At 42.2% G+C, this 24,908-nt stretch overlaps 1 protein-coding gene across 4 annotated transcripts in view; it reads left to right on the forward strand.

The window, feature by feature from the left end:
* Positions 1 to 24,908, forward strand: part of OTUD7A (OTU deubiquitinase 7A) — a 273,562-nt gene that overhangs the window by 183,294 nt on the left and 65,360 nt on the right. For all 4 annotated transcript variants that reach the window (XM_073303652.1, XM_073303653.1, XM_073303654.1 and 1 more), the window contains 2 exons: positions 9,145 to 9,327; positions 16,722 to 16,940. In XM_073303652.1, the coding sequence (XP_073159753.1) occupies positions 9,145 to 9,327; positions 16,722 to 16,940 (402 nt within the window). The remainder of the gene's footprint in view (positions 1 to 9,144; positions 9,328 to 16,721; positions 16,941 to 24,908) is intronic.

Here is a 24,908-nt window from a genome sequence, read left to right on the forward strand (position 1 = left end):
TTTGTTTCTACTTCCACAGTGGCAGGTGGGCAGCTTATCCCAAATTTCCCTCCTGCAGAGCTTTTCTGAGGAAAATTCCAACATTTTATTTCACATTTTCGACTAGCAGTTTGGCTTACTAATTTACCATCTAATTCCCAGTTGTGTCCCAAGGCTGCATTTGTCTTTTGGGGTGCTTTCCCCAAGCTACACTTTCCCTTTTGAGATCCTGCCATGGCTAGTGCTGCTCAGAAAGTCAGAAAATGCCAAGGATAAAGATCAAGATCGGTTTCTCCTGCTCCACTCCTCTTATCTAGTGTTTCACTGGAGAGGCGGGGGTGGTGGTGAGGGTCCTTCACTGAGGTCCATCTGAGGTCACCTCAACCCCATTCTCACTGAGGTCACCGTAATCCCATTCAACCAGAGAAGCCATCACTCTGAGGGGAGTGATACTGGAAAGGCAGCATACCAGGTGAAGATCATACCTATGTGCTTGGAGCCTGCAGCAGCAGCAACCGTTCCTGAATGCAAAGCCTAAGAACCTCCTCCCCCTCTCCTTCCTTTTTGTCTGAGAGAGGAGTGACCTGGACCCAGCATAGACACCACTGACTCTGGGAGTACGATAAGGGGCCTTCAGAGCCAGGCCCCTCCTCATTGTTAACACTTCTGAAGCAGACCTGCCCTAGGTTCTCTTCTGGGATATTCCCAGCTGTGTCCTCCAGTGGAACTATAGACCTATTGCCCATGTGGATCCCATGCACTAGGAAGGGGTGGATCTAGTGGGACCTCCCATCCAGGTTGAGTTGGTCCCAAGGGATGAGATTTTTGGGAAATTCATTCTTGAACACCAGCCCACTCCTTGAGAGATCCGGAGGGGGCCTAGAAGAAGAAACAGTAAAAGCCCAGCCTCTGAGGGCAGACAGCTTTAATCACCTGAAATTAGGGCTGTCAAGCAATTAAAAAAATTAATTGTGATTAATCGTGCTGTTAATAATAGAATACCATTTATTTAAATATTTTTGGATGTTTTTCTACATTTTCAAATAGATTGATTTCGATTACAACCCAGAATACAAAGTGTACAGTGCTCACTTTATATTTATTTTTGATTACAAGTATTTGCACTGTAAAAAAACAAAAGAAATAGTATTTTTCAATTTACCTAATATAAGTACTGTAGTGCAATCTCTTTATCATGAAAGTTGAACTTACAAATATAGAATTATGTACAAAAAAAGCTGCATTTAAAAATAAAACAATGTAAAATTTTAGAACCTGCAAGTCCACTGAATCCTACTTCTTGTTCAGCCAATTGCTCAGACAGACAAGTTTGTTTACGTTTGCAGGAGATCATGCTGCCTGCTTCTTGTTTACAATGTCACCTGAAAGTGATAAAAGGTGTTCTCACGGCACTGTTCATAGCCGACATTGCAAAATATTTATGTGCCAGATACACTAAAAATTCATGTCCCTTCATGCTTCAACCACCATCCCAGAGGACATGCATCCATGCTGATGACACGTTCTGCTCAATAACATTCCAAAGCAGTGCAAACTGATGCATGTTCATTTTCATTTTCTGAGTCAGATGCCACCAGCAGAAGGTTGATTTTCTTTTTTGGTGGTTCGGGTTCTGTAGTTGCTCTTTTAAGTGTTGTTAAGAGTGTTGCTCTTAAGTCTTCTGAAAGCATGCTCCACACCTTGTCCCTCTCCGATTTTGGAAGGCACGGCAGATTCTTAAACCTTGCATTTTGTGAAATCTGCAGTGAAAGTGTTCTTAAAATTAACATGTGCTGGGTCATCATCTGAGAGTGCTATTGTAACACCAACATGAAGCTGGTCGTTGGCCAGCGGGATTGAACTGTGGACCTTTGGAGCTTACTGCATAAGCCTCTGCAGCATGAGCTAAGAGCCAATGGGCTCTTAGCTAAGGCTGTAGACCAGACTCATTTAACTCTCTCTAAATGGTCTCGGTGCCACTAGATGGGACAGAACACCACACCCCAGAGGTGTGTGTGTTACACTATAACTATATATAGCAGAATGCAGGTAAAACAGAATTGTATGCAGGGGACATACAATTCTCCCCTAAGGAGTTCAGTCACAAATTTTAATATTTTTTTAACGAGCGTCGTCAGCATGGATGCATGTCCTCTGAAATGGTTGCTGAAGAATGAAGAAGCATACAAACGTTTAGCTTATCTGGCACGTAAATACCTTGCAGTGCCAGCCATACAAATGCCTGTTCTCACTTTCAGGTAACATTGTAAACAAGAAGCAGGCAGCATGATCTCCTGCAAATGTAAACAAACTTGTTTGTCTTAGCGATTGGCTGAACAAGAAGTAGGACTGAGTGGACTTGTAGACTTAAAGTTTTACATTGTTTTGTTTTTGAATACAGTTATGTAACAAACTATCTACATTTGTAAGTTGCACTTTCATGATAAAGAGATTGCACTACAGTACTTGTATGAGGTGAATTGAAAAATACTTTCTTTTGTTTATCCTTTTTACAGTGCAAATATTTGTAATCAAAAATAAAATACACTTTGATTTCAGTTACATCACAATACAGTACATATGAAAATGTAGAAAAACATCCAAAATATTTAATAAATTTCAATTGATGTTCTATTGTTTAACAGTGCAATTAAAACTGATTAAGTGTGATTAATTTTAATTCATGATTAATTTTTTTAGTTAATCCCATGAGTAAACTGTGATTACTCGACAGCCCTATCTGAAATACGCCTGGGGTAGATCTTGAGCCCAACTTTGTTCCTCCTTTGGAAACATCAGCATGGGGACAAATGCCAATAGAGCAAAAGTGCTTGGGGTTTTTTAAGAAATTTTCCTTCTTATTGGAAGAGGACCAGTCGTTCCAAACAGGGTTAGAGGATCTCTCACACAACACATGCACACACAACATGCACAATGTAGTTTTTAATTTTAAATGAATTTAGAAAAATAGCTAAGCAAAGTTTTTCCAACCTCAGAATTCAGAGTCAGTTTGGCCTTGGTTCTAGTCTTGGGCATTATTTGGGATTTTATTTTATTTTGCCCAGTTTATTCATCTCTACATATTGTGATAAAATACTATACATTACCAGACTCTTTCCTAACACAATACAAGTAAGCTACTCAGACACTACCTTGCTTTACTAATCCACCTTAAGGGGATTTCCTTTCTATTGTGTAATTGTATATTGCTTTATCTCTGCCTTCTGTTTTTACTCTGATTGACAGAGCTTCCTGTTATTTCATTCAGACAGTGTTATTTAGGAGAGACATTCTTGCCTACACCTGTACCTGGCTTTATTTTTAATTTTCCCTTTTATCTATATGCCTGCTATCTGACACTAATTAATTCAGAAACAAATTTTTGTCAGAGTATATTTTCTATCCTATACTCTGCTTTATTTGTTGCATTTTTCCATATACTCCTCTCTAACAACACCAGTTCTGTCTCCTGGCAACCATGGATGCTTGTATATGAATCCAGACTGTTGGCGCCTAATCTTTACTGAACTGTTTGGGAATTCAGACCCCTAACTGTTAAGTAAGCAAAGGCACAGAAATAAACGAACTTTACGAATGGTAGTAAAGTTGCAGTAATCTCCCCAATGGTTTTATAACCCACACCTTTCAGTCCTGTTAACTTTTACACCTGCTGACGCAGGTATCGCATGCAGGTGTTTTCTCAATAATAGTTCCGTAATAGCATTATTTCTCTTGACCAAGATAATTCATTTCTCACCCAACTTTGCAAGTCGTAAAACTTAATTAAATTTAGTATACTAAAATGATTCACTACATTTGATTGTTGAGATGGATTTAAACTGTTTGTCTTTCAAATCTAAAGCATACAATAGTAATAGGCCTGAGTTCAGTAAAGTACGATAAGATTTTTAGTGTTTGGGCAACATGTCTGCTTGGCTTTTGTTTAGAGAAGCTGTGATTCAGGGAACTGAAGATACAATAAGAGGGACAGAGTGACCTTGCTGAAACAATCCTATGATTTTTAATGTGAGCTCTGTCACAGATCCATTCTTAGCCACCCATTAGGACTACTATGAGGGAAATCCAAGCCTCTGTGTTCTAGATCCCTAGGGTGTTTCAAGCTTCTGGAGCCTGAACAGAGTCAGACCTTGCCCCAATCTCAGGGATTCTAACCACACCTTCAGGGCACAGACCTCCTATCTGGCAACCCCTATGAGTATTGGAACCCATTGTCCAGCTGCTTAGCCCCCCTCAGTGCAGCACTGACCCTTCAGACTCTCTGCTACTTAAACATCCCCCTAACAGTGTGAAGCTTCTGGTTACAGTTTACCTCTCTCAGGGGCACAAAGCAGTTCTGCAGCTGTTAACCCACATGTACTCTTTTGTGCTGGATCAGGAGAGTACCAATTATACAAAACAATAAAACAGTGAGTGCATGTCTGTACCTCAGTTTCCTCATCGAGGGGGGCTATAGCAGAAGTGTTAATAGGATTGTGAAGCAGGGGTGAGGTACAGCGTGGAACTGATTGAAATTTTTGATGGGGAAGAGTATTCTGTCCAGAGAATGTCTTATGTGTTGCTGGCTGGCACAGAAACATATTTTGAGGGAGCCCTCTGTTAACATTGTGGGAACACATCACTGGTCTTACAAATTCTATGTCTCATTTGCTGAAACAAGGATACCCAGAAGTGGTTTTCCGCCCCTATAGGCTTTAGAAAAACTTTTTGGCCATTTGTGACACATTCTGACACATTCAGCTGTGTCACAGAAATCCAAAATTAGATTATTTGCAAGTTGGTGTTAATGATTACAGCTCATCTGCAACTGTCACAAGCTCAGTGCATATTTTTTCATGGAGTGTTGCTTAAGCTGACACCCCTACATCCTTCAAGATACACTTACGTGCTGCTGTATCTGATGGACTGCTATTAATAGAACTGTGATAGAACTTTGCGGCGTTACTGTTAAATAACACACCAGCTTTCACGCTGAAGTGCCAGTGTTTTGTCCCACACAATTGTATTCTTTGCACAGTGTCCTCCACTGCTTCCATAAAAGCCAGCTATTCAAGACTATGCATCATTCAGTGTCAGAATGCTTTTCGTAAGAGTAGCCTAAATAAAGGACTTCCATGATGTCAGTCCATTTCAAAAACCAGATTAATAGGTGGTGTAAACAAGTAACATGAGCAGCATCTGGAAACTATCCAAAAAGACTGATTTGAAATAGTTTGTTTTTATACTCTCAGTTATAACATCAGTTCTTTTGTCTGAGATGACAAAGCAGTCTTTCAAGTTTTATCAAGTGCTTGGAAGTCCACACCAATCGGTATGGATTTATTCATCAAAATCTGAACTACAGTAGTACACTGTATACCCTAAATTATATTGTTTCTAATGGAGAAAATACTGTTAATGCTCCTACCTCTCCAACAACTCTCCCTTTACTTTTGTGTGGAAAATCATTAAACATGCTCTTTGATCCCCTCTAATCTTTCTCCCTCACCAAAGTGACTAATGAACTCTCTCATAGCTAAATCAAAAGGGAACTTAGATTTCAAGAATATCTATTGCCTCTGACGCTACTGATCACTCTCGTTTCTCCTCTCTTTACTTCCCCTTCAGCACCACCTTAAATCACATCTCATTCTCCCATCTCCATTACAGGTTTCAGAGTAACAGCCATGTTAGTCTGTATTCGCAAAAAGAAAAGGAGTACTTGTGGCACCTTAGAGACTAACCAATTTATTTGAGCATGAGCTTTCATGAGCTACAGCTCACGTCATCGGATCCATCTCCATTAGTATCCCTCAGTGTTTCGTCCTTAGTCTCCGGGTCTCATCTGCTCCTCTGGCTTCTGTTACCATCTGCATATGGATGATTTCCAAATCTAATACCTGACCCTCAAGCCTCCATTCCTCTCTTCACTCTCTCATCTCCTTTTCTGTCTCGGGCATCTCCTGGATGTTCCCCACCATTACACCCTGTTTCTCCACAAAATGGAGTTCTTCCCTCTTCACCGTCTCTCTTGTCTACGTCCATTAACAGCTAATAGCCTCGTATATCTCCCAAGATCACACTTGCATGCAGGTTTGTCTCCCGTCTTTTTCAAACATAACATTTTGTCATGTCTTAGCAGTCAGTGTAGACCAGATATCAAGATCGGTATCATGTCAGCTAATAGCAATTAGACGTTGCTGAAGTGAGAAGGAAAAAAAGCCATTAGCTCTCAAATTATAAGGGTTAAGTCTCAAAGAGAATGAGGAGGATAAAACTTTGCATTACAGACAAGTCCTTTAACTCTTGTCTCTCCATCAGTCCCGCTTGGTTTCTTGATTAATCCTACAGCATGATCCTCTTTCCTTATTATCCCCACTGCAAAAATCTTTTGTCTCGTCTTGATATTGTAACGTCTTTGGCCTCTGTCTGTCCACTACTGCTACAGTCCTTTACTGCTGTTCCAATCAGATTACCCTTCTCACTGGATCTTTTTGCATTTACCTGCCCGTTACCGCATTACATTCAAATTCCCACTTCTTACCTTCAAAACTGTACATAACCTCACTCTCATCTACATCTCTGGCTCATTTTCTCCCACATCCTCTCTCATGCTCTCCTACTTCTTCCTTTTTGTCACTTCTGGCTTTCTGCTTTTGTTCATGGGTGACAGGGAAAGTAGAACATCTATTGTATTTTTCTGGCAGGAAAAAGGCAATTGAAAAGAAGAGAGTCTCTTTTAGACCAAGGCAGTGAGAGAGATTATTGTGTTGATTACGGTCAGTACTTTTTTCTCGATTCAATCACTACTACAGGGTGGCTTATGGAACATTATTGCAGTTCCCACACAGAGGGAGTGCAGTTACACAGCTGCCATGGGGTGGATTTGTGGGAAGGATTTATATGCTGAAGGAGTGATTGAAAAAGCCTATGCCAGCCATTGAGGCTGGCTAAGATCCTGAATCACCACTTCATTGATCTGGAGGGCCTCTTGGCATACACTCTTGGTTGAGGATTTGCCTGCATTCAGATGCCTAGGGACTACAGGAAATAGAAAAAAAAAATAAACTAATGATCTTTGCCTGTGTCAGAGCTGCTTTAAGATGTCATGTTTTGCTGCCGACTGGCTGTCTCATGTGGGAAACAGCTACAGATGTCCAGGTGTACTGAGGAGATTTGAAAAGAAAGAAACGAGTTACTTCTTTGTAAGTGATTTTTTTTTCTGTAATTCCAAGTCTGCAGTAGATCGTAACTCTACACAATTCAGAATTACAATGCAGTGCACTTTGACCAAGTCCCAAAGACCACACTCCGCATTTATTGTGGCAAAACTCCCAAAGAAGGTGATTGGATTCTGTCATAGTGTAAAAGCCGACCTTCAGAGGCCTTGAGAAGAGATTATTAGGAAAATAGGTTGGCTCCTGCATTCCTTCCACACTCCTGCTAACTTCATCAGGAGTTTGGGATATGCTAGGAATGCAGGGCTAGAATGCTGTTTGTAATGTGCAGCCCTGCCAACTCTCTCAGATTAATCAGAAGAGACATGATTTCTAAGTAAAAGTAAGCCTGACTCATGATCTCGCGAGAGAACTCTCGAATGTCAGGATTTTTTATTATTTTTTTTTTCAGCTGGGCTGCTGGGGTCCCCACTGTCAACAAGATGTGTGACCTGAGAGCACCTTCAAGGCTCAAACTAGAAGGGAAATAAAGAGAAGCCACATTTATTTAAAAAAGAATCCTCATGATTTTTGGGGGTCTGACTCATTATTTTCCAGTGGCGAGGGTTAGCAACGCTGAGTGTGTTTTACATTTCAAGAAATACAATTGAGTGCTAAACTTTTATCTGTGTGGCAAAAACACCACTTTGGGACAGTCTTAGAAAAAAATACTGCCTGATTGTTAGGGCTTAATATAAGCATGTTTGCTTTGCTTATGGCATGTGAAAGACACACTGCATAACTAGTCACTCGTAAGGCACATATAATGTATGCTGTTGATTTTGCACACTAGTTCTTATTGGAATTAACAAAACCCTATGCTCTGGACTGATCAAGTTTGTTTATTGTATGCCCTGCTCTGTTGCTTAAAAAGGAAGAGAGAATTTCTGTTTAAGTAACTGATTTTGCTGAAGTAGCTTTTGTTGCATGTTTGATAATTAAAATGCTGGCTGATTTTTTTTTTTTTTTTTAAATCCTTGTGGTAGTATGGGCAGTGAGTGTTTTAAAATGGCTTTCCTTAAAGTAATATAGAGAACAAAAATCTGATGTAGATCTGAACAATTAAGACTGAGTGATGTTATAATTAACATTTTATTGTTGCAATTGTTTTATTAGTCGTACATCAAAGAATAGAATGATAAAAGGCAGATGTGTTCTTTTCCACGGTTAAGGACTCATTTGAATATCTGAGCAGTTCTAGTTAACAATATCAAATTAAGACAAAACAGTTTAAAGTTCATAATGATAACTGAGTTGGGGATGGGTAAGAGGCTTTTATTGGAGTTGATCCATGAAATTAAAGTTAACAAAAATTTAACAGATGTTTTAAATAAATAGTGTTAGCTCTTAATTAAATCATACTCAGTGTGTGATCTTTCACTTCCTTCAGCAGGAATTGTACTAGTTTACATAGCAAAATATATACAAAAGCCTCCTTTAAATGTGACTTTCTTTGACCATAAAGTATATTGAATAAATGGACAATGTGCCATATGTGATACAATGGATGGGTTTATATACCAAATGAGAGAGAGAGAGGTTGAGTAACCCTAAATGATGGTAGGCACTTTGTGGACAAGTTGCTCCCTAAGGACTATGGTCTAAAGGCCTTATCCTAGAAACAAAATAATTGCCGTAAGAGGGCTGAGTGTTATTTGTGGGATCAGGCCTTAACTAGATAGACAACATAAGGAAAAAGAGTGCAATATTCAGCAGCCGGTGAAGTGATCGTATCTATCTGTGTATCTTCTGAAGTGCAAATGGTTTGTTGGTTCCCCAATTATTGTTGTTTTTAAAAGAAAAATATCCATTCATTCTCTAATGTTTTATTCCGAGTTATATTCATTTTCAACTATATGAGCCATGTCCCTAAAATGAATGGCAGTTTTGTTAGTCATATCAGACATAGCTATAAACTGCTAACAGAATATTACCTTCCACCTTTTGGCAGGCAAAAACTGGGATTTGACCGCTGCTCTGAGTGACTATGAGCAGCTCCGACAGGTACACACAGCTAACCTGCCACAGGTGTTTAATGAAGGGAAGTACTACAAGCATCAGGAAAGAGAGCCACCCCAACAGGTGAACAAGTCTGAACGACCAAGTCTGCAGAGACAGGATGACATTGCTCAAGGTAAATGCAGCAACTTGACCGCCTTTGTGGACAAATAGCTTTATGGATAATCAAAGTTTATTATGCAGGCAGTAGGAACTAAATTATCTGCCACCAGATAAATTATGTCATTGTTACTAACTTTATGGAGATGCTGATGGGTTGGGCCCTGTATTCCACGTTTTTCAGTCCAGTTTATCTTTGCCTGTGTTCAGTAGATTTTAAGGTGTAATTGAAGTATTTAAATTTAGGTTTTTTTAGAGACAGTGCTACGTTAACTATGAGAGGTGTGGGCTAGATGAAGTTGTAGACTGTTCCCATTTCTAATTTCCCATGATGTGTGAGTCCAGAGAAAGTTCCATCATTTAGGTCATTGACTTCTTGATCATTATTAAATGATAAAGGTGGCCCTGGAGACAACATCTGTTGAAGTAACTTTTGTCATGAAATGTCTTATTCTCTTGATTCCACCTCCATAAAAAGGTGATATTGAATTAGTATTTCAAACAAAAGAAAGAAAAAAGAAAGACAAGGAACAATTTTTAGTTATAGCAGTTGGTTTCCATTACATGATTATAAGCATTAGGATTTATTTTTCATATTCAAATCGCTCACTCTCTCTGACTATTGTAACAGGTTTCTTCTAATTTAATTCAGCAAACAGTTCAGGCCTACATTCAAGGTTAATCTATGGTATGCCATCTTCTCACATTAATAAAAAAAAAAGTAACTAGTGACCCAGCAGAAATTTGTTGTCATGAAACCCATCCTGTTAGCTGAGGATCTGCTCCTAGGAGTGCTACAGTGGTGATGCATTCATGTATGTGAGGAATGTTGGAAGGGAAAATCTTTTTTGTTTCTCAACAATTTGTCCCTGACCCCACAGGAAAAAAGACAAGACAACAAGAATGTGGTTTTAAAAAGTCATGACTTTATTAAGTAACTGTGAGCTGTCCAGCACAGACTATCCTTCTTTTGTAATCCATTCCACCTGGTGGAGGGCTGCTGTCAGCCCCTACCCTTCTTTTGGGATGTTGGTTGCAGCACTGTTGCTGAGACCCTATTGCCCTCTCTTCATATGAGAGTTAAGAGGGAAGACAAGACATGGTTGTCTCTTCACCGTACCAGGTGTTAGAAGCCCCAACCACATTACCCACCGTCTCTAGGAAATACCTTTTTCTAATCTGCTTCCAATTCTGGTTTATCAGTGAACTAGACCCTTTATTGAACAAGTACCTGCACTGGTGCCTTGGTGCCTGCCAAGTTGCAACAAACTGACCTGCAAGCTAACCTGCCCACTGGGTCCTTGGGCTACCTACAGAACACTGAAAAATCCCACCTTGCCCAGTCCATTCTGGCAGTGAGGGAAAAATTCCTTCTCAGCCTCAACAAGGTAACTAGCATGAGCCAACAGCAAGGACCAAAAACCCCAGTCCTTTTCTAAACCCAAATCGGGGGAGCTTTTCTTCTCAGTGCAGAATAAGCCTTTGAGCAGGGCAAAGTGCTTACAAGCCCTCTTTTCGGTACCTAAGAGCCACTAGGCTAATACTGTACCTTCTATCCAACCAATCAACCACAGAGGCCACCATCCCATGCCCCTCCCCAGTGCTTAATTTGTCATGAAAAAGGTGCCAGAGCTCAAACAATTAGGTGCCGTGGCTCAAGTAAGTTTTTTACCAGGATCATAACAGAGGCAGAAAGGGCAACAGCAGCAGAGGCAGGACTCAAATAAGTGTGACTACTTCCCTCCCTCCACCACCACACGCAAAGAAGCTTTTCCTTGGGTGAGTGGACTCCTTAGGGGCCTGGGGGCTGAGGGCCTAGCTGAGCTCTAAACTCTCTCCCCACTCCACACACCCCAATTCTATATGCAGGAGCATGCTTGGTGGGCAGCCTGGGAAGCATTGGGGGAGTGGAGTAAGCACAGAGCAGCAACAGCCTGAGCCAGAAGAGGAAGGGCTAGTGGCTTCTTGCAGGTGAAGCAGGGCTGGCTGTGCCCCCCATATCACAGATTAGTGAGTGGGTGTCTCCTTGTGGGGCCTGGCTGGGCTCTCCCCACAACCGAGCAGGAGCACATATTATGGGGAATCAGTACAGTGTGGCAACTAAATGGAAGCACTTGGGTGAGTGCGGCAGGATTTCTGGCTGTGCTCATCCCCCCACAGGTGTGTGGCCCCTCTTGGGGATGGCAGAAGGGTGGAGACAAGGTGGCTGGCTAGGCTCACCCCACCACAATAGAGCTGTGAGGGGCAGGAATGAGACTAGGGGGAGTAGAGGGACATTCCCAGAGTCTGGAATTTCTTACATGGTGTAAAAGCCCAGGTGTAAAAGCTTACTTAAAACCAGCTTTGCATGTGGAGGACCACCTGAATGCACTTTTTTTTTCCCAGTAAGTGTGGATTCTAAAGAAGATACAAGCCTGTTGACTTTGTTCCATACATGCTGATAGAGCTTTTGTCAGATTTGCTTGTCTGGAGACAAATTAGAGACAGGCAGGTGTGACCATGTGACTGTGTTCACACCTTACATACTATTGTAATATTTTTTGTACAAGGCATGTCTTGTGAGGTATCATTTAAAAACTCAAAATTTGCTGATCAATAATATCATGGCAAAATGCATGTAGCAGCATTATATGTGAAGTTATAAACATAAGTTGAGATCATGACTAGAAGTATGTTTTCCAGAGGAGTCTGGGAAGCCACTAAACCAGTTCTTCAAAGACAAAGGGCAAGTTGACACCTCATCCAGGTGTAAACAAAGCTGATGGACCGTTGCCTGCTTAGTGGCCATTCTTTGATGGGAAAGGGGGCAAGGGCAAAAAAATCTACATTTTAGCAAAGGAAAAGCATGGAGTTCTCTTCTACACCGACTGCCCACCTTGCTCCCAGCTGGAAATGCTTCTCAAAGGGGGGAGAGGACTATAAAAAATGGACAGACACCCCAAGAGAGCCCCCTCTCTCTCTCTGCCCCTTGATTCACTGCACCAGAAGGGACAAAGGAAGCAGCCATTAGATTGGGGGAGGGATCCTGACCTAAGAAGTTTGGTCAGTAAGACTGCTGCAAGTATGCGATGAGAACTTTGCTTTGAATTTAACATGGCTTTAAGTTAGGCATCAGTAGCATTTTATCTTTATTTTTGTAACCATTTCTGACTTTTATGCCTCGTTACTTGTACTCGCTTAAAATCTATTTCTTTGTTTTGTTGTTTTATCTAATCCAGTGTGTTTTTAAATGGAGGTATCTGGGAAACTCCATTCTGGGGTGGCAAGTTGTGTGCATATTACTCCTTTTAAAGAAATAAAAGACCTAATATAACTTGTACTGTCCAGGAGAGAGCTGGGCAGTACAGGACATACATTCCCCCCCCCCCACCCCCAGAAATGTATGTCCTCTATTGAGACTGGGTGAGTGTTGGGGTCACCTTGCAATATAACCAAGGCTGGTGAGAGCCAGAGTGTAACCCAAGTGTGGCTGGCAGGCTGCAGTTACACACAAACACTCAGGGTGTGGCTGGCAGGCTGTTGAGCAGCCCAGGTGGGAGCTACTTCAGCAAGGCATTGTAAGGCTCCCAAGGTTGCAGGGCAGGGATGACACAGCTGCTCATTAGTCTAGATTATACCCTGGTATGTCACAGCAGGTATCTGTTTCATTCATACACTGGCAGGATCACAGGGCTGTGCCCTCAGGCAGTTTACTATCCCTGCTGCCTTCCAGCAGGAATGCCATAGGAAATGCAGGACACTACGATCAGCTGACTTTAAATGTCCACTCTGCAATCATAGAATCTGATAGATGTAAAGTAGCAGCGTGTCCCCAGCTAGAGACGCTCACCACTTACTCTGGGCTGCAATTCACAGGCAAACGTTCACTCCAGTGGAAGTTAATGGGGAATGAGGTTTCATTGCAGTGTGTAACCTATCCCTCGCTAACAAGCTTGCAATCTTTTCTGAGGTATCCACGATTACTTTGCATGAATGAAAAGTTATAGCATCCACAATTTCACACGCCAGGTGGTGTCCTGGGTTTGGGTGTTTTATACTTGGCTGTTGTCAGCCTCCTTAGAGCCAATTAACTGAGGGGAAATTAAAAGATGGAGGTTTTACTGAGTGTTGGACTGAGACAGTAGGTTAGGGTTTCCTTGAAGAGAGGATTGGGTGCCAGAGTCAGACCTGAAAGCTGAGTGGAGTACAGCCCTGCGGGACCTTTTTCCATACCTCATGGCAGTGATTACTTACAAGAATGAAGTCGGGGTGAAGGAGGCAATTCAGGAAGGGGCTGGTAATGGGCAGTTCTTCAGTCACTCAGAGTGTGAAGTGGGCAGAACTTGAGACTTGGTACAGAGAACCAGTGAGGAACCCATTCGGGTGCAGTGAGACCTCCGAGAAGCGTGATTCTGGTATTGACCGTTTTTGTTCAATGCAACACTACTAGCACCTTGAACATCCAGGGTTGTACTGGAAGTGTGGGAATGACGCTGGGGGTGATTTGGGGTAGAGCTACATCACTATCAGAGATAATACAGGGTTCAGCAAGGAAGGATTTAGATAGGGCTTGGGCATTTGGGGATCTGTGGAGGGAGCTGACTTCCTGACTCTGAGTGCCAACAAACGAATTAAGTTATGTCATAGAGAGTTATAATACTGCAAGGCCATGGGAAAGGCTGGGATTTGCCATCATATACCAGTCAGACTTGTGTAGGTGCTCCTCTTTCTTCATGGGCAAGGGAATTATCTTGCAGAATGAAATTTCAGTTCATGGCAATGTCAAAAAATGCATACTGTTGAGGCTCCTCTGGTGAATTCGTTCAGGGTTGCTCTGGCTACACCCCCATCACAACTTGGAATGGGAACCTAATACATTGAGCCTATTGATGGTAACATTCCAATGTATACAAGGTGGAAGGCCCCTGTTGAAGATAATTCAGTAGTTTATGTGCTAAACTCTTCATGTTTATTCCTTCCTTTAGGATCACATGAAAAACCCCAGGAGTTGGTGACTGGCTGGGTGGGCATAATATTGTGCATTTGGCCCACAGGTTCACTTCTGGGCCTCACTAGTGAGGCATCTCTGAGTTGGCATGGATGGAGGGGCACTCTACAAGGAGCAAGGGAATTAGTCAAGGAGGGGCATGCTCTGGGACCTGCTGATGCCCCTTGTACACTCTTCGGCAGGCTGGGAGCAGGCCCTGGATGTGATGATTGTTCACGTTGGCGAAAATAATTTGGGAAGTTGTAAGGGGGTTGTCTTGATAAGAGGGATTTGGGGATGAGGCAAGATTTTTCTGGGTGTGGGTGTGGCAACTATTTGGTCTGACATGTTACAGCGCAGAGTGTGGTGGGGAGCAGTGAAGCCTCCAGGGGTAGTGTTAAGACCAAGAGGTATACAAATAAGAAGGTAGCTAAATTCATAAGTACCCAAGGGGGGTTTTATCCAGACATATCTTTCTTGCCAAGCAAGTTATTCAGAGGATGGGGCACACCTATCCAACTGGGAAATGGGTACATTTTTGTCTGATATTAAGGAAGGAATCAGTGAATGTGTGGAGCCTGATTGCAGGTAAGGGGTTGGGGGGAGTTCACAGCCAAATGGAATTGCTGGCACCTCCTTGTGGCAGATGTTCAGGGCAGATACTCATTATGGAAGGGATATGGTTATTGGGTAAAATGGATTGGAAAAGGATGTAAAATAAAGCATCCCTTAAGGGAGCTAAGGAAATGGGGGGTCAGGGCTGGGCGTCCTACATCTGTTTTAGCAGGGAGCCAACACCCCCTCCTGTTCTAGCTCCCTTAACTTTCTTATGAGATGGCTGGAACCAGGTTGAGGATTATGTGGAAATGATTAAGGAAATAATGATGACCTGCATTGTACAATTTATTGCCAGGTACACCCATATATTTGAAGTGAATAAAGTTGCATCTCAATAAACCACATCCATTGCCTGCTGTGTTTCTTCTGCCATGGCTGGACAATGGACCTGCCTTTAGGGAGTTTCTTCCTAAAGCCAAACAGTTATTATTGACTTTTGCTGAAGTATGACAACTTAAACTTTTAAAATTATTTTATCTCGTGCAACTGTGGGTATACTTTTTATCCTATATCCATGTCTAGTTGTTTATTTTAATGCTACCAAGCTCTGGGTCTCCATGATGTTTTATGGCTGTTCGTTCCACAGATGGCCTCTGTTCTGTTTTTTAAAATATCTTTTTATCAGTTTTATCGAATAACTACTTGTGCGTGTATTGGGAGAGGTAAATAAGTGCATGATACTGACCTTATCCATTCATCATTTTCTAAAACTCTCTCAGATCCTTCTTGCTCATTTCCTCTCTAAACCGTCTCCATCTTTTCAATATCTCTTCATACAGAAGGTTTTCCATGCTCTAATCTTTTTTTCCTCCCACTCTGTTTTTGGACTTGTTCTATTTCTGTCTTTTTGGATATAAGGTTACTGGAACTGAACATAGTGTTCCTGGTAAGGGTGTGTCATCGAACTATAATACTGGCATTATAATAATGTCAGCAGTGCTTTCTAGCACACTCTTTGTAGATCCCTATGTTTTGTTTGCCTTGCTGACCTCTCCTCTGTACATTGAGTAGATGTTTTCATTGAATTTCAATAAGGATTTATAGCAAAATAGGACAAAGGGTCCCATTGTTTGTTTGTTTTTTGTGGTTTTGGTTTTTTATAAAATAAGGTTCTTCCTTAATATAGGCTTGCACTATTCTTCATTCTCTGTGAACTGCCTTTTATTCTTAGGATCAGGGCATATAAAGCGAACTTGTCTTTATAGCAGAATAATGATGTTGAGATTACTTCTGAGTCAACTTTTGAGATTAAAGCAGAATGTGGTATGTTTGATGTTTGGAGTGATGTGAGATGATGGTTGTGTGCTGAATTTCATTTGATCCTTAACAAGTTAACCAAACTTAAGGGTTTGAAATATATAATAGTTATGGTCTGTCACAATCTACTAGTATATATTTCTTCAAATAAATCCTTGAACACAATTCTCCAAAACCCAATTCTACAGAAGCACTTCTTTCACCAGTCATTGTTTTAAAAGTTAATCTGTCCAGTCAGAGCCACGTTAATCTGTAATGTGCACAACTTCAGAGTAGGAACCATGTGTTCTTTTATGTTTGACAGTGCCCAGCAAAATGGTGGTAAATAACAATAATAATAAATAGTAAGTCCTCAAATGATGGAAATGGAGTTGCATTTGGAATGAGTTCATTTGTTGATAAAATACCATCATAGGAAAGACGGGGAGGCATTCTTCCTGGTCTCATATGTCAATTGTACCACCACCTTCCACTTGCCTATTTTTAGGATGAAGAAAGTATTGTCATAAAATCATGACTCTTGTTGTAATGTTCTTACTTCCCTCAATCTGTCTTGGGTTCCTCCACAGAAAAACGACTCTCCAGAGGTATTTCTCATGCCAGCTCAGCCATAGTCTCCCTTGCTCGATCACATGTAGCAAATGAATGCAGCAATGAACAGTTTCCTTTGGAGATGCCTATATACACATTCCAGCTACCAGATCTTAGCGTGTACAGTGAAGATTTCAGAAGCTTCATTGAACGTGACTTAATCGAACAGGCAACAATGGTTGCTTTGGAACAAGCAGGTGAGTGAATGCTCTGGATGGCAGCAGTTGTGTGATCTGACACTTGCTTTAACATTCTTCGATCACACTTCATTACTGCAGCTGGCGCATCCTGCACCAGAAATAAATGTGAGCAATCAAAAACAAATACCGTGTTCTTTGGAATATCACATGCAGTTCCCAGCTCCATCTTTAAGTCTCTGCAGTAATTAGTGGCAGATTGGTTTAATAAAACAGGGAAACTGAGAGAGAAAAGAGGAGAGGAGGGGAAGGAGAATGATAGGCCAGGAGAGTGAGACTGATCAGGGGGAGGGAAAGGGGAGAGAATGCTGTAACCCATTGAATGCCATCAGTCAGTAGAGTTTGGGATCATTTATAGCACTATCCTTGTGGCGCAGTTTCCCCATCTATAAAATGGGGATAATGATATTTATTTGCTTTGTGAAGTGCTTTGAGCTATAAAGATTAAATGAAGCATAAAATAGAGAGATTTATGATTTTTATATGTGTGTGTGTATATATAAAAATAATAAATATTAGTTAGGTCCCATATTAAATCTACATTTAAAAGTTGCATGTGAAATTGAATTTAAAACTAGCAAAAAATGTTTAAGAACATTCTATTGTAAATAATATTTAATGAATGAGAGACTCTGAGGTGGAAGTTAGATAGCAACATGCTATTGAGAGACAGCCAGGGTTTCAATCCTGGCTCTGCTGATGACATTTGGAGATTGCCATAATTTGAGGGACAGCGGACATAGCTCCGAACTCCAAGGAGCGCCAAAGACCGCACTCCTTGTATGAACCTCCTACATCTCTTGCTTCAAATGCCCAGTCCCCACTCTGCCTTGTCTCATTCTTAGGCTCTAATGAGCTTCCAAGTAAATTGCTTCACTAGCCACTGTAAGAGTAGTGCTTGCTCAAGTGTACTCCTTCTGCATTGGCATAAATGGAACATCAGTGTCACTCATTGCAGCTACGTCTCTTGTCTTTCCTTAATCTTACATCAAAACCTTTACATTTTGAAACGCATTTTGTCATTTGGGTAGGATTTGCCCCAGAATTTAAAGGGCATTGTATCAGAAACAGTTAGTGTAAAGTTTTTTCTTCTTCTTCCTCTACACTGAAAATTCTGTCATGGTTGATTTGCTTACATTGTAGTTTTACAGGGTGGTGTACATGGTGTCATGTCATTTTAAAAATGTGTAGGAAGCCATCTGTTAAAATATGGAGTTAATTGATTCTATAACATGTGTGCACTAGAAGAAATTTACTTCTGAAAATCAAGAGAAATTACATGTAATAAATACTTCCATATTTATTACTTCCTTAACCGTAAGAAAGTATGGAATCTGCACTGAGCAGTACTGTCTTCTGCTGATACAGCACCTTTTGCATAACATAGTAAACATTTTTCTAATACAACATATTTTATAATGGATCTATTTGCAATGACTTATTTTAAAATGCTATATTTTCATTTAATACACAGTTATTGGCTCGAGATGGAGTGAACTGGAAGCCCAAATCCAAATAGTATACGGGCATGGGGTATATAAAATCCAGACCCAAACGTGTATCTAAATTTCACAATTACAGATGACCAGGTAATGAGCAAAACGCTGAATATGAACACCACTGAACTTTGAATGGGGGATGTTGAACTCCAGACCTGAATTTTGCAGCTCAGCCCCATGAGTAGTTATAACTAAAACTTAATGAAAATAGAGACCGACAACCATTAGAGTAGAATAAATACTGATTCAAATTGTTGACCAAGAATCAAACTGAATCCAAACTAAAACTGTTTTGTGAAGTTCAAAAGTATTTAATACATATTTTTCTTTTGCATTTTCTCATATCTCTGAACCCCTTTGGGTTTGGGCCAATCACAGAAGTAAAAGTTCCAGTTCAATTTTTATTCAAGTGAATATTTATGAATGATTCTTTGAGTTATTTCCTCAGCTCTAGTCAACCATAAAATCAGATGACTGTAATTAGAAGCTTCCTTATGGTGCAAAATAGCAGCCATACTAAAGAAAGAGTTTCATTTCACTCATTACATTCAGTACATTGTCTCAGTTGTTCATGACACACGTGGTATTTATTGGCTGCAAGAAAACAAATGATCTTAGAATATGCTCATCCTTTTGCACAGCTCCATCTTTATACCTCTTTTTAAGTTAATATAGAAATTAATTATGATTAGACCGATGATTAACTTAATACAACTTAATACAATGCGCAAACAATACAGGAATAAACAGTGATTTCTAGATAGACAGAGTTTTGTGAATTTTTCTATAGCTGTAGGAAATGTTTAACAAATCATAGAATCATAGAATATCAGGGTTGGAAGGGACCTCAGGAGGTCATCTAGTCTAACCCCCTGCTCAAAGCAGGACCAATCCCCAACTAAATCATCCCAGCCAGGGCTTTGTTAAGCATGACCTTAAAAACCTCTAAGGAAGGAGATTCCACCACCTCCCTAGGTAACCCACTCCAGTGTTTCACCACCCTCCTAGTGAAAAAGTTTCTCCTAATATCCAACCTAAACCTTCCCCACTGCAACTTGAGACCATTACTCCTCATTCTGTCATCTGCTACCACAGAGAACAATCTAGATCCATCCTCTTTGGAACCACCTTTCAGGTAGTTGACAGCCGCTATCAAATCCCCCCTCATTCTTCTCTTCCGCAGACAATCCCAGCCTCTCCTCATAAGTTCTCTCAGCCTCTCCTCATAAGTCATGTGTTCGAGTCCCTTAATCACTTTTGTTGCCTGTCATAAATATAAAGGGAAGGGTAAACCCCTTTGAAATCCCTCCTGACCAGGGGAAAGCTCCTCTCACCTGTAAAGGGTTAAGAAGCTAAAGGTAACCTCGCTGGCACCTGACAAAAATGACCAATGAGGAGACAAGATACTTTCAAAAGCTGGGAGGAGGGAGAGAAACAAAGGGTCTGTGTCTGTCTGTAGTCGTCTTGGCCAGGGACAGACCAGGAATGGAGTCTTAGAACTTTTAGTAAGTAATCTAGCTAGGTATGTGTTAGATTATGATTTCTTTAAATGGCTGAGAAAAGAATTGTGCTGAATAGAATAACTATTTCTGTCTGTGTATCTTTTTTGTAACTTAAGGTTTTGCCTAGAGGGGTTCTCTGTTTTTGAATCTAATTACCCTGTAAGATATCTACCATCCTGATTTTACAGGGGGGATTTCTTTATTTCTATTTACTTCTATTTTTTTATTAAGTCTTCTTGTAAAACACTGAATGCTTTTTCATTGTTCTCAGATCCAAGGGTTTGGGTCTGTGGTCACCTATGCAAATTGGTGAGGCTTTTTATCCAACATTTCCCAGGAAAGGGGGGGTGCAAGTGTTGGGAGGATTGTTCATTGTTCTTAAGATCCAAGGGTCTGGGTCTGTAGTCACCTAGGCAAATTGGTGAGGCTTTTTACCAAACCTTGTCCAGGAAGTGGGGTGCAAGGTTTTGGGAAGTATTTTGGGGGGAAGGACGCGTCCAAACAGCTCTTCCCCAGTAACCAGTATTAGTTTGGTGGTGGTAGCGGCCAGTCCAAGGTGTAATATTTTGTACCTTGGGGAAGTTTTGACCTAAGCTGGTAAAGATAAGCTTAGGAGGTTTTTCATGCAGGTCCCCACATCTGTACGCTAGAGTTCAGAGTGGGGGAGGAACCGTGACATTGCCGTTCGCTGGATGCTTTCCAATTTTTCCACATCCTTCTTGTAGTGTGGGGCCCAAAACTGGACACAGTACTCCAGATGAGGCCTCACCAATGTCGAATAGAGGGGAACGATCACGTCCCTCGATCTGCTGGCAATGCCCATACTTATACATCCCAAAATGCCACTGGCCTTCTTGGCAACAAGGGCACACTGTTGACTTACATCCAGCTTCTCATCCACTATAACCCCTAGGTCCTTTTCTGCAGAACTGCTGCCTAGCCATTTGGTTCCTAGTCTGTAGCGGTGCATGGGATTCTTCCGTCCTAAGTGCAGGACTCTGCACTTGTCCTTGTTGAACCTCATCAGATTTCTTTTGGCCCAATCCTCTAATTTGTCTAGGTCCCTCTGTATCCTATCCCTACCCTCCAGCGTATCTACCTCTCCTCCCAGTTTAGTGTCATCTGCAAACTTGCTGAGGGTGCAATCCACACCATCTTCCAGATCATTTATGAAAATATTGAACAAAACCAGCCCGAGGACCGACCCCTTGGGGCTCCACTTGATACCGGCTGCCAACTAGACATGGAGCCACTGATCGCTACCCATTGAGCCCGACAATCTAGCCAGCTTTCTATCCACCTTATCATCCATTCATCCAGCCCATACTTCTTTAACTTACTGGCAAGAATACTGTGGGAGACCATGTCAAAAGCTTTGCTAAAGTCAAGGAACAACAAGTCCACTGCTTTCCCCTCATCCACAGAGCCAGTTATCTCATCATAGAAGGTGATTAGATTAGTCAGGCATGACTTGCCCTTGATGAATCCATGCTGACTGTCCTTGATCACTTTCCTCTAGGTGCTTCAGAATTGATTCCTTGAGGACCTGCTCCATGATTTTTCCAGGGACTGAGGTGAGGTTGACTGGCCAGTAGTTCCCCGGATCCTCCTCCATCCCTTTTTTAAAGATGGGCACTACATTAGCCTTTTTCCAGTTGTCCGGGACCTCCCCCCGATCACCATGAGTTTTCAGAGATAATGGCCAATGGCTCTGCAATCACATCCGCCAACTCCTTTAGCACTCTCGGATGCAGCGCATCCATCCCCATGGTCTTGTCCAGCTTTTCTAAATAGTCCTGAACCACTTCTTTCTTCACAGAGGGCTGGTCACTTCTTCCCCATGCTGTGCTGCCCAATGCAGCAGTCTGGGAGCTGACCTTGTTTGTGAAGACAGAGGCAAAAAAAAGCATTGAGTACATTAGGTTTTCCACATCCTCTGTCACTAGGTTGCCTCCCTCTTTCAGTAAGGGGCCCACACTTTCCTTGACTTTCTTCTTGTTGCTAACATACCTGAAGAAACCCTTCTTGTTACTCTTAAATCTCTTGCTAGCTGCACCTCCAGGTGTGATTTGGCCTTCTTGATTTCACTCCTGCATGCCTGAGCAATATTTTTATACTCTTCCCTGGTCATTTGTCCAATCTTCCACTTCTTGTAAGCTTCTTTTTTGTGTTTAAGATCAGCAAGGATTTCACTGTTAAGCCAAGCTGGTCGCCTGCCATATTTATTATTCTTTCTACACATCAGGATGGTTTGTCCCTGTAACCTCAATAAGGATTCTTTAAAATACAGCCAGCTCTCCTTGACTCCTTTCCCTCTCATGTTATTCTCCCAGGGGATCCTGCCCATCAGTTCCCTGAGGTTGTCAGTCTGCTTTTCTGAAGTCCAGGGTCCGTATTCTGCTGCTCTCCTTTCTTCCCTGTGTCAGGATCCTGACTCAACCATCTCATGGTCACTGCCTCCCAGGTTCCCATCCACTTTTGCTTCCCCTACTAATTCTTCCCGGTTTGTGAGCAGCAGGTCAAGAAGAGCTCTGCCCCTAGTTGGTTCCTCCAGCACTTGCACCAGGAAATTGTCCCCTACACTTTCCAAAAACTTCCTGGATTGTCTGTGCACCGTTGTATTGCTCTCCCAGCAGATATCAGGGTGATTGAAGACTCCCATGAGAACCAGGGCCTGCGATCTAGTAACTTCCGTTAGTTGCTGGAAGAAAGCCTTGTCCACCTCATCCCCCTGATCCAGTGGTCTAGACTCCCACCACAATATCACCCTTGTTGCTCATGCTTCTAAACTTAATCCAGAGACACTCAAGTTTTTCTGCAGTTTCATACCAGAACTGTGAGCAGTCATACAGCTCTCTTACATACAGTGCAACTCCCCCCACCTTTTCTGCCCTGCCTGTCCTTCCTGAACAGTTTATATCCATCCATGACAGTACTCCAGTCATGTGAGTTATCCCACCAAGTCTCTGTTATTCCAATCACATCATAATTCCTTGACTGTGCCAGGACTTCCAGGGTTTCTTCAGGTATGTTGGCAACAAGAAGAAAACCAAGGAAAGTGTGGGCCCCTTAATGAATGAGGGAGGCAACCTAGTGACAGAGGATGTGGAAAAAGCTAATGTACTCAATGCTTTTTTTGCCTCTGTCTTCACGAATAAGGTCAGCTCCCAGACTGCTGCGCTGGGCATCACAACATGGGGAATAGATGGCCAGCCCTCTGTGGAGAAAGAGGTGGTTAGGGACTATTTAGAAAAGCTGGACGTGCACAAGTCCATGGGGCCGGACGAGTTGCATCCGAGAGTGCTAAAGGAACTGGCTGCTGTGATTGCAGAGTCATTGGCCATTATCTTTGAAAACTCGTGGCAAACGGGGGAAGTCGCGGATGACTGGAAAAAGGCTAATGTAGTGCCAATCTTTAAAAAAGGGAAGGAGGAGGATCCTGGGAACTACAGGCCAGTCAGCCTCACTTCAGTCCCCGGAAAAATCATGGAGCAGGTCCTCAAAGAATCAATCCTGAAGCACTTACATGAGAGGAAAGTGATCGGGAACAGTCAGCATGGATTCACCAAGGGAAGGTCATGCCTGACTAATCTAATCGCCTTCTATGATGAGATTACTGGTTCTGTGGATGAAGGGAAAGCAGTGGATGTACTGTAGCTTGACTTTAGCAAAGCTTTTGACACGGTCTCCCACAGTATTCTTGTCAGCAAGTTAAAGAAGTATGGGCTGGATGAATGCACTATAAGGTGGGTAGAAAGTTGGCTAGATTGTCGGGCTCAACGGGTAGTGATCAATGGCTCCATGTCTAGTTGGCAGCTGGTGTCAAGTGGAGTGCCCCAGGGGTCGGTCCTGGGGCCGGTTTTGTTCAATATCTTCATAAATGATCTGGAGGATGGTGTGGATTGCACTCTCAGCAAATTTGCGGATGATACTAAACTGGGAGGAGTGGTAGATACGCTGGAGGGCAGGGATAGGATACAGAGGGACCTAGACAAATTGGAGGATTGGGCCAAAAGAAATCTGATGAGGTTCAATAAGGATAAGTGCAGGGTCCTGTACTTCGGACGGAAGAACCCAATGCACCGCTACAGACTAGGGACCGAATGGCTAGGCAGCAGTTCTGCGGAAAAGGACCTAGGGGTGACAGTGGACGAGAACCTGGATATGAGTCAGCAGTATGCCCTTGTTGCCAAGAAGGCCAATGGCATTTTGGGATGTGTAAGTAGGGGCATAGCGAGCAGATCGAGGGACGTGATCGTCCCCCTCTATTCGACATTGGTGAGGCCTCATCTGGAGTACTATGTCCAGTTTTGGGCCCCACACTTCAAGAAGGATGTGGATAAATTGGAGAGAGTCCAGCGAAGGGCAACAAAAATTATTAGGGGTCTGGAACACATGACTTATGAGGAGAGGCTGAGGGAACTGGGATTGTTTAGTCTGCGGAAGAGAAGAATGAGGGGGGATTTGATAGCTGCTTTCAACTACCTGAGAGGTGGTTCCAGAGAGGATGGTTCTAGACTATTCTCAGTGGTGGAAGAGGACAGGACAAGGAGTAATGGTCTCAAGTTGCAGTGGGGGAGGTTTAGGTTGGATATTAGGAAAAACTTTTTCACTATGAGGGTGGTGAAACACTGGAATGCGTTGCCTAAGGAGGTGGTGGAATCTCCTTCCTTAGAAGTTTTTAAGGTCAGGCTTGACAAAGCCCTGGCTGGGATGATTTAATTGGGGGTGGGTCCTGCTTTTGAGCAGGGGGTTGGACTAGATGACCTCCTGAGGTCCCTTCCAACCCTGATATTCTATGATTCTATGATTCTCCTGGCTTGTTTCCCAGGCTTCTTGCATTTGTGTAAAGACACTTGAGATAACTTACTGTTTGTCCTGCTTTCTTAGTATAAGGCAGGAGCCCCCCCCGCCTTTCGCGTTCTCCTGCTCGTGCTTCCTCCCAGTATCCCGCGTCCCCACTTACC

This window comes from Lepidochelys kempii, chromosome 10 (assembly GCF_965140265.1).
Source record: "Lepidochelys kempii isolate rLepKem1 chromosome 10, rLepKem1.hap2, whole genome shotgun sequence".
In the NCBI taxonomy this organism is placed as follows: Eukaryota; Metazoa; Chordata; order Testudines; family Cheloniidae; genus Lepidochelys; species Lepidochelys kempii.